The sequence below is a fragment of the Lepeophtheirus salmonis genome, chromosome 11 (genome assembly GCF_016086655.4).
Source record: "Lepeophtheirus salmonis chromosome 11, UVic_Lsal_1.4, whole genome shotgun sequence".
Classification (NCBI taxonomy): Eukaryota; Metazoa; Arthropoda; class Copepoda; order Siphonostomatoida; family Caligidae; genus Lepeophtheirus; species Lepeophtheirus salmonis.
The window spans coordinates 10125598-10135902 of NC_052141.2; the positions used below are offsets into that span (position 1 = coordinate 10125598).

At 31.7% G+C, this 10305-nt stretch overlaps 1 protein-coding gene and 3 long non-coding RNA genes across 4 annotated transcripts; 2 read left to right on the plus strand and 2 right to left on the minus strand.

Annotated features, from left to right (window-relative positions):
• Positions 1-496: 496 nt before the first annotated feature.
• On the plus strand, positions 497-2090 carry LOC139906621 (uncharacterized). Its single transcript, XR_011782254.1, has 4 exons — positions 497-788; positions 907-1374; positions 1461-1704; positions 1757-2090. It is a non-coding gene; the product is annotated as an uncharacterized lncRNA (long non-coding RNA).
• Positions 2091-3203: 1113 nt separating this feature from the next.
• LOC121126264 (phenoloxidase-activating factor 3) lies at positions 3204-4762 on the minus strand. The gene is made up of 5 exons (XM_040721582.2): positions 4597-4762; positions 4270-4541; positions 3786-3999; positions 3400-3716; positions 3204-3341 (listed from the first exon to the last, which is right to left on the minus strand). Exons 1-5 carry the CDS (start codon positions 4658-4660, stop codon positions 3318-3320), a joined length of 891 nt encoding a protein of 296 aa, XP_040577516.1. The 5' UTR covers positions 4661-4762; the 3' UTR covers positions 3204-3317.
• Positions 4763-5435: 673 nt separating this feature from the next.
• On the minus strand, positions 5436-6251 carry LOC121126265 (uncharacterized). The gene is made up of 2 exons (XR_005866874.2): positions 5829-6251; positions 5436-5774 (listed from the first exon to the last, which is right to left on the minus strand). It is a non-coding gene; the product is annotated as an uncharacterized lncRNA (long non-coding RNA).
• Positions 6252-9103: 2852 nt separating this feature from the next.
• LOC139906553 (uncharacterized) lies at positions 9104-10046 on the plus strand. The gene is made up of 2 exons (XR_011782165.1): positions 9104-9274; positions 9405-10046. It is a non-coding gene; the product is annotated as an uncharacterized lncRNA (long non-coding RNA).
• The last annotated feature ends 259 nt before the right edge of the window (positions 10047-10305 follow it).

Genomic DNA, 10305 nt, shown 5'->3' on the forward strand with positions numbered 1-10305 from the left:
TAAGGAACTCACTCCTACTGTTCAGTCAAGGATTATAATTAAGTGATTCGTATGAACCAAGTAAAGGGAGGACATTCTCAATGATTGAGCTCTATACTGAGCACATCTTCCTCCAATAATGATTCGATGTTTTTCACCACTCCAAACATTTCAGATGGACCCATACAGATCTGTTCTGCAACTTAACAGTAATCCCGTTAGTAGAATTTTGTGTTGATTTTAATTGCCCAAAAATCAACACAGCTTCACAGTTGTTCTAACCACAAGAGATTCAGCACCTTCCACATACCTTCTATGTCTAGAAGCAAGACATCAGCGAGTTTTTTGAGCATTAATCCTTGATAATTGAAACGGTTGCTTTTGCATATCCCCATTCTAAATTTTCCCTTAATATATATATACTCTCACATATTATCTTTGAAAAAGGCACGTATCTCAGCAGATGGAAGGTTTTTGGCAGGATATTGATAATGCAGGCCTTCAATTTTTCATGTCTAGTGAGTGGGATATTACTGTAAAATCTATCACTTTTTTTTATAGGAGAGAAAACTTTTTATTCATTTCTTCCCTAAGCATCGGCACTGAAGCTAAAAACTTATATACCTAGAAGTGAGACCGACTTAACAAAATATAAGTCTCTAAGACTCTCATACGTTTTCCTCTTAGAAATAAATGACATGGAACCACCATAGCTCATGGACAGTACGTTTGGGAGTTGTGTGACCGTTAACGCCCAGGTGATTTCTAGAGAAAGAAATATCCTTTATGTATATGGATTTCACCACTAGGTAAGATGAAATAGTTGTAATACTATAATGTTTACTTATACTTAATCAGTGCAACTCCATCCAACCAACTAAAGGAATATTAAAAAAAAAATATAAGTGACTTCTCATTTATTTTCAGGTTTTGAAGGCTGGTGTTGTAGTTAATAATTTCGTTCGATCCATTCATTGTGATCAGAAGGAGGGAGGGTGATAGTAAATCTCCTTGATGAGTACCACGCTGATGCAAAACTTTGAATGCTCACCGGAAATGTCAATGCTCGATAATGAGTTTCTATGGATGGCTGAGACCATCTTAACAAATCCATCCAGAAGTCCGTGCCTATATAATGAAAATATTATGTTTCAATCTCGATCCGATCTGATATTTTACAAATGATTAAATGTACACGTATCCATAACAAGTATTTTAATTTTAGTGAAAAAAAACTTGATAAACCGTAATAATGAATTAGTCTTAATTTGGATTGTTTAATGTTTACCTAATCCAAGGACTCCTGCTTGTAGGCCTGGGCACATGCAAACATGAATTCAAATACGCGTGCAACATGGGTCTATTAGAAAAACGATGTCTTTGCTAAGATAATAAGTAATAACTAATAACTATTAGTCACTTTGTGACGCCATGTTTATTGTGTTAAATACCAATCATGCCCACTAAATGTTGTGCTCCAGGGTGTGAATGGGCTATGGTAACAAGCCACAACAGTTTGGTGATACGATCCATCTGTGCCAAACAAAGAGAGAAATCACAGACTTGATACCGCCTGGCTAAGAGCCATTCCAAGGGAACAGATCTGAAAGAAACAGATTTTGTAGCATCCAAAAGTACTAAGCTGTGTTCCCTGCATTTCAACGACTCTGATTTCATCTGCGAGTCAAAAAGAAGTTAGACCCTTGGCAAGGCTCGAAAGAAGAGGTAAAACAGCTGCTCACTTTTCATGCATATACTTATAACTGTACTTTTACAGGTATCTCAAACCAGATGTAGTACCATCCCTATATCCAAATTGTCCCAACTACCTCTCAACTCCTAAAGCGCCGTCAAGGCCAACTCAAGCTGCGTCCACGTCACATAGGGATTAACAGTTCAATGACCTACAACAGCATCTGGATTTTGAACTCTTGATTGAGGAGTCAGTCCTCTCTGTGGAAGAACTTGGTGACAAATTGGCCAAGTATACACTCCCATCTGACTGACTTCATGCACACTCTATTCTCTCTTACATCACATACACTCCTGAAGAGAAAGACTGTTTACTTTGCACCCCAAATCTTAGAGCTTCATTTCTTGCCACATTTATTGACAGCATTAAAGACAGTTTAAACTCTGATAATATTGCTATTATGGGAGTAAAGGAGTAACCATCTGTTTGTCCTTTTTTCAGAAAACAAAGGAATACTTAGAACAAAAAATATGAATTAAATTATGAAACAAACATTTACTTTATAAATGTGAAATATTTCAATGTTTGTCCCACTTACATGTCTTAAAAAAGAAACTATAAATACGATCCACTCCATGGAATATTGAAAGGAATAACTAATAAGTAATAACTAATAAGAGTACTTTGCTCGAAGTAGTAACACAAAGATAAAAATGATAAGTAATGTGACGAAAAAGGCGCAACATCTTATTTTGGCAAAACGGGTCAAGATTCAAGAGTATTAGAGCATTTTTAAGTTTCATGTAGTAATCATTTATTCTTTTAACCACAATAAATAAAATACAAGATAAATAATACAATATAATTTAACTTAAAAAAAATATTTATAATTATAAATTTTGAAATATTCTTGATCTATATATGACATTTCCGTCTTTAATAACTCTTCCAGTTGTAGCTCGATCCAAAAGTGTTTTTTTAATGCGAAGATTGATCTATTTTTTTGCCAATCAAAATGATCCATCATTTTGGGAACTAAACATAACGATACGTAAATTCAACCTAGACATTGAATTTAATGTGCTTTTCGGTTATGTTATTAATAACTTTATATTCACCAATAAGTAACGTTTAATTTAGGTCATGTGTTGGCTGGACAGGAATTCACCTCGAAACTAACAAGTATGCACCTACAATTTTCTTCCAATGTAACTGGACCACAAGAATCTCAAAGACAGGGAGAAGAAGGAAGGTTCAATGTATAGACTGGTGAGATAGAATACACGAGGTGTACTATTCCTCGTTGATATTCATTGCTTAATTTATTTTTCAACTTTAAATCCGTTCCCGAAAGATGAGAAGCAGAGGATTCTATGTTTGGATCTACTTGACGCCATTCTGTTACTATATTTTCCTTCATAATAAATTTAATTTTTAAATTCCAGATTCCCAAGAAAACTTTGGCTTTGCAAACACTAGATATTTAACTAAGTGGATATGATTGAAAAAATATATGTAAAGCGTACCTCAGTTCTAGAGTTAAGTTTAGTTTTATATTTGTTTGCATATATAACTTACAATATACATAAGTATAAAAAATATTTTATTTACACTGTCTGGCTTCAAGGAATAATAAATTGTAAAACTAACATGTTGTAAGAGATGTTTCCTACTAAAAATGTACGATTAGTAAATTTAATTGATACACAATTTTTTATTCAATTTACTTGTATATGTTGGTCAATCCAATTTAAGTAGTATGAAACGTTTGTGAGAAATGAGGTTTCACCACATCTGGCCCCTGATGAAAAGACTCCAACAAGTATACACCTACCATTTACCTCAAGTGTAGCTGGACTACCAGAATCTCCATAACAGCCAGAAGAAGGAGGGTTGAAAGTACACAAATATGACGCAGGATCTGCACATTGAAATATGTCCTCTTTACATACATTGTTTGACATATTTTGAACCTTTAAATCTGTTCTCATAAGATGGTAAGAGCCACTTATTTGCTGTATAGAATTTACACCCCATCCACTCCCTTTAAGTAGAGTACACATATAAAGTATAAAGCTGTAATTACATATTGCTGAGAATAAGACAATCATACCTACGATTACAGATTCACGCTTGTTAGTCTCATTTCCATAAAGAGGCAAACAAACTGGTTGAATAAGGGCATTAAACTGAAAAGGGCCCACTATTTTTACCAACCCAATATCGTTTAACATTCCTTGCGCAATTTTTTTATATGATGGATGCAATATGAACTTTGATACTGGATATGAAACACCAGCTTTCCGTTGAATATCCCCAGCATATATCTGCAATTAATAATATTGAATTCATTCTTATTTTGTTGCCTTGTTTTATAAACAATTATTCGATATGTGAAAAAGGTCAAATTCCTGGTGAATGTAAAAACCCTTTACGATAACATGTCATACAAAAATATAGAAAAGCCGACCTATTCGCCAGCAGAAACAGGTGTTAACTATTGATTTTCCTGTTCTTTTCCCCTTATCAGAGTTCTGAACGTTGATTGGTGTTAACTATTGATTTTGAACAATTTCACATCTGTAATGATTACTTACATTCGATTTACAAGGATCTGGATAATGGATTATCCCAGAGATGTTAAAACTACTTATACAATGACCAACAGTTAAAACGTAAAAATCACTGATTATTGTTCCTCCACAGTCAAATGTAGTTGGATAGGTCGTGTTGAGTCCAATTACAATAAGTATTTGCCATGGAATTTCTCCTCTTTCTACTCTAACTCCGTTAATAATTCTGTTTGACGTTCTTGGATTGCATCCCCTTAATCCCTTCAACGGCGCATTTCCACATTCATAATTTAGTACTTTAATACAATAATTATAAATAATATGGGAACGTAATCAATAGCTACTACTTACCCCTAGAGAAAGAAGCTACTATGGATACATATGTCGTACATAAAACAAAACTCTTGGTCCACATAATGGAAGTGTTCAAACAATACTACCTCTAAAGCACTAAGAATGGGATGTATTTATACTATATGATTAATAGTCATGTAAGGTTATAACATGCCATAATGCTTTTCCGACTGATGTTTGACTTCTACCACACTTTTTATAATGACGTCATAGAGAATAAATGTTATTAAGAGGAGCTACATATCGCCCTCCTTCACTGTTAATTTTAGAGTACGACTGTTAATCTGTAAGCGTGTCGTGCCTAGCAGTCGGTGAAATACATCAAATTGAACATTCTAGCAAAGCCCGATTAAATGAAGGTCTAACCTTGTATTTCTACTAACTTTAGATATATCTATATACATTATACGTATACAAGTGATTAAAGTTTTATTTTCCGCCACTGGTCATAGGAATGTTATACTTACGTCGTATCATTATGAAAGATGTTCAAAAACCTATCCACCAATCTGATAAAAAAAGAAACCGAAAATTAACGTGGTAATCCTGACAATTTGAAGAATGTATTGGAGAAGAGGAGCTCAACTGTCATGCCATTTTATTAAATTAGTTGTGAGCCGTCCTGAGAGGGTTCGAACGGGAGTAAACACAAATACCACTCCGTATATCTCGTAAAAATATTTGCAGAAATTATTTTGAAGTCTATCCTAAACTCTAGTCTTAGTCCAACAAATACTTTTAATCATAACTTTCCAACCAATCTTGTATAACAAAGAAGGGTTTCAATATTAACTCATTATCTTACTTAGTTTTTATCAAGATTGAACGACTTCATATAGATATCATATCATATAGATAGTTTATTTTTTAAATTTATTCATTTTAAGACTTTTGTACGTACAAACAATTCCAATATTACTTACTTTTCTTATCATGAATTCAAACACGTTTTAAACAAAATACTATGCAATAAATATAACAATTATTTTTACTTTTCTAACATTAAATAACATTCAATTTTATTATATAAATATTAATTTTAATTCCTTTTTTTGCCAATAATGAAGGAGAAAAAGTATGGATGTATTGCAAGGCTTTTGGAATTTTGTTCTGTGGCCTTAGTGATTTGGTGTACTGATGAATGAGGCCACGTCAGTTTTTGTCGAGGTTACCACCTAGATAGTAAAACAAATATTAAGATATATTTTTAATAATATACTCTAACTAACCTATAATTCCAATTAATTATTTTGCATCTTCATACTCCATAAATAATTATTATTAATTACTCATTTTAAATATAATTAACGAACAAAGTAGATATCCAATACTCAGAGCTGTATTTGAGTCCACCTTTTCAGTGTTCTAGTCAAGACTGAGTCCTCATGCTCTTGGGGGTTCTGGTTCCGAGTACAATTCCTCATACTCCGATTCCATGGAAAAATAAGTAACGTCTGGATCTACCTATAGTCCCGTCTAAGGTAAGTTATCCTGACCCACAAGCTCTTCCTTAATCTTTGACAACACAAATTTACTTTTGGACTCCATTGACTTTATGATGGTGTAGTAAGGATAAAAGGAATATAAGGCATATGTTAACAGCTTTACTAAATAAAAACATATATTACGGGAGGGAGCACTCTCGCTGAATCAGGTAACAACTGCAAAACCCGGGCTCTCTTTTTGAACATCTCTGTATATAATATAGTGATGCATGGAATTTGTCCTCCCAGTATTTAAAAATAAAAGAAACTGAAGATTAACGTGGTAACCCTGTCAATTTGAAGAATTTTTGAGAGGAAAGCAGCTTAGTTGTCACGACTTTTTATTAAATCAGCTGCAAGGAGCTACTTGAAGGAAATAAACACAAACCTCACTCTGTAAATAGCAAGGATATAATATAGGCTGGAATTTCTTCCATATCGATCCTCAATTCTACTCAGAATCCAACGAGATCTTTTGTTCAGTTCACTGATGGTTGCACACATCTAAAAATACCTACTATGCATGCATTGTTACTTTCATGAAAACATTCCATATTTATTACTTAAATGCTCTGTCTTCAAGAATTAAATAATACTAATAGCAGGTTTTGATGTAAAAATGCTATTCACTAAAAAAACGGTTTGTTTGTAAGTCTGGATTGTTTCAAGGACTACTAGAATTACAAATACGACACAAGTCTACGTATCTAAACTTTTTTCTATCACTATTATTTATTAACTTATTACTCAGTTAGCACTATGCACCTCCTCAAACTAACAGGTGTTTTTCTATACTTTGTTTTAAAGCTTTAGGTTGAACTAAAAGTAGAAAAAGAAAAGACCCCATACATTTAAGATTGGATTAATGTTACCATGGTTCGTGTATGATTTGATTTAGAATAATTAACAGACCAGTAAATGAACATGGAGTGCAATCTTTTTGTGTACTTGATTTGAGTACAAATAGTCTCATATTGCTAAAGTAGATGATTGAATTGAAACGTTAACCGCTCCCATCTTAACCATTTCAAAAAATGATTTAGATGTATATAATTTCTTAATTATCGAATTCATTAATTTACTTTTCTTTTCAAACTTTACAAATGACTTAAAAGCCGAAGAATGAGGATTCTACGTGGAATTTGAAGTTTGATAGGAAGAAGACGGATTTTATTTTTACTCATAATTAGTATATTTATTTCTGTATAAAAACGTCTGATTATATTTTGTCTTTCTAGATATATAATTTATATTTGTCGCTAATAATTTCTTGAATCCATTAGTAACAATTAAAATGAATAACTTGCATATTGTATCATTTATCTTTATTAATTTGTTGGATTATCCCTGTATAACTTTTATTAACAATTTCTTTTTAATATATTTGTATAATAGTTAATGGTTTTTTAGTTGTGTTTTTGTACGTTACCAGTTCTTATTTAACTCTATATCACAACTATATGTTAAAAACTTTAATTTATCAATTTACTTGTAATCTACAGCTAATGGGTAAAGTGATGATCACTAGTTTTTGATTTTTTAAATAATAATAGTATAAATAGATGTGTGTCTGATCTCTCTTAATCATTAATTTAGCCTCCTTTAGTGGCAATAATGTCTTCCAAGCGATGCCTGGTGTTTCAATGACGAACACTACATACCTTCACCTCGACATCCACCCAAAATGTGTAGTCGGTAAGTTGGACCTTTTCCAAAACCTTTCACAGATAACGATTCCAGCTTGTTTCATATCTAAACTTCCCTTGTCGGGTATTTGAATATAGTGTAATGAATCATGTTTCATATAATCTTATAAATCTTGCAAAATCTTGTTAAAAAACCTCATAATAAAACAACACAGTTTTAATTTTACTAAATCATTTTTTTGGGACACCTTAGTGAGGGTCTTGTTCAAAAAAAGTAAGACTTAAGGATTTAAATTTATATGATAACTTTGCTGAAATGGTATTAATCCCTTAATAATAAACCGCGGACTATAATGACTAAAGAAGAAACTTTTCTATAACCACAAGTTTTTAAAAACTATAATTGATGCACAGTCCTTACCAACTAAAAAAAAAGTTAACAAAGTTAGCTGCCCTGGTGATATATAATCTGAGACCATGGGGCACCAAAAAAATGTTACCTTGCATATTTACATGCATCCTCATGAATGTGTTGGATATTAAGCTACATTTACAATAAGCAAATTTTATAAAAGTATTAAGCAATATTAAAAAAAATGATTAGGTATTTAGGGAATTGCACTCTGACATAAACTAGAATACCTATTTCATATACAACCATTCTATATCCAGTGATTTGTAAATGGTATTGAGTGAGATATTTGATAGAAAATAATCCATTTACACAGTAATTGATAATTGTTGACACAAAATTAGATTAATATATTATTTTTTTGTTATAGGCAACTTCAAAGATAATAATGATTTTACTCATAATGAAGGAAAATAAATTTAGTAATAACCTTTCACAAAAATGGTCAATAGAAGTAATAAAAAATAAAGAACAAAATCAACTGTGTTTTTTTTTTCTTTTCGGCCTTTATTAAGATACATTCTTTATATAATGAAAAATATGAAAAACAAAAACAAGGAAATCACATCAAGTATATCATAATAAAACATCTCAGATCGAAAGTTAAAAGCGATATTAAATGAAAATTTCTAGTTTAATATAATTCAAAGTACTCGAGTACAAAGTTGAAATAGGAATTATTTCATTTAAATCATTGACTTTTATATTCCTATGCTTATATAAAATAACCTGTGCCTTGGTGATCATAGCGTCAATTTTAGCATTTTGACTGGTTGTTAGAAAGTCGATCCTTCCAAGTTTCTTACCATGTCGCTCTTGAATGAGTCTTCAAGGATAAATTCCTTTTGTCTTTCAAAAACTTATTGGTGACTTCAAGTCTGCCTGTTAGTAAACAATACTTAAACCATTTTTCAGGAGAAGTTAGGAATTTAATTCCAATAGCATTTATACAATCTGCTGAGCTTTGTTGGGATATATTTCGTATTTTTAAATAATTTTGGAAGGCCAGAAGAAAAGGAGTTTTGGAACATTTCCTTAGGAGGGCCGTTAAAATTGATGAAACTCTCAACCTGAAAGGCAATATTGGTCTTTGGAGATTCACATAAAAGCTAAAGTATATCTGTTTGAAATAGGTAATATTATAAATATATATATCACTTCTACTTAAGAATATTTGAATAGCACAGTTCTATGTATTTACATTCATGAAGACTTAACCCGGAGTTTCACATTAATTAATTGCCTTTTTGCTCAAAAATACAGAAATTCCTTCAGATCTTCTGCAGAATCATCGTATACTTCTACAAGAACAAAGGAGTTCCATAAAAAGGCATAATAATCGAATGAAAGACACAATGGAGAACAGAGAGGAACATTTTCCAGCCAACTCAATGAAAATCTTGAGTATATTCTCTCTGAAGTAAGCTCTGTTCGTCTCCTTTTATAGTCCTTACTGTAGGTATATCGCGCAGAAATCCCTCATCACAGTCATATTGATATTGATTACATTTATAAGGTGGAATTGGAAATGCACGTCTACATACATATGGATATTTTTTATAACATCAGAAGACTTCAAGCTCATTCCTGATTTCTGTATTACTTGTGAGTATATGTTGCCTTTGGAAAACATGTTGAGCATGATTCTAGACTCTTAAAGATAATTTGCCTCTTTTTTTTTTTTTTGTAATTCTGCTATTACATAAATACAAATAATATTAAGTGATTATGTGTTTAAAAAAAAAAGTATAATTGATCTCATAACTTTGGTAGACTTCTATTGTAATATCTTAATACCCGTTACAAGTCTCAAACTTATTGACTGTGGAATCATCTTCTAAACAAATATAATATTTATTTGTAAAAAAATGAACAATAAATGTATGGCTTTTACGATGCTGCGTAGTTTACCAGTCCATATGTTTTATTCTATATATTTTTTGTAGACTCTATAAGAACATAAAAAAAGGAGAGAATATTAAATATAATATGATTGACGTTTTAATATGAAATTACCCAAATAAAATACAAGAGTTTATATGGACAAAATTAATTGTTGACATCAAGAATAGAGTTACATTAATACTTCACTTGAGGTCATTTCATAGTAGCTTTATTTAAATACAGGTGGTAGTAGCAAGGCATTGCTTGATTAAATTGAAAA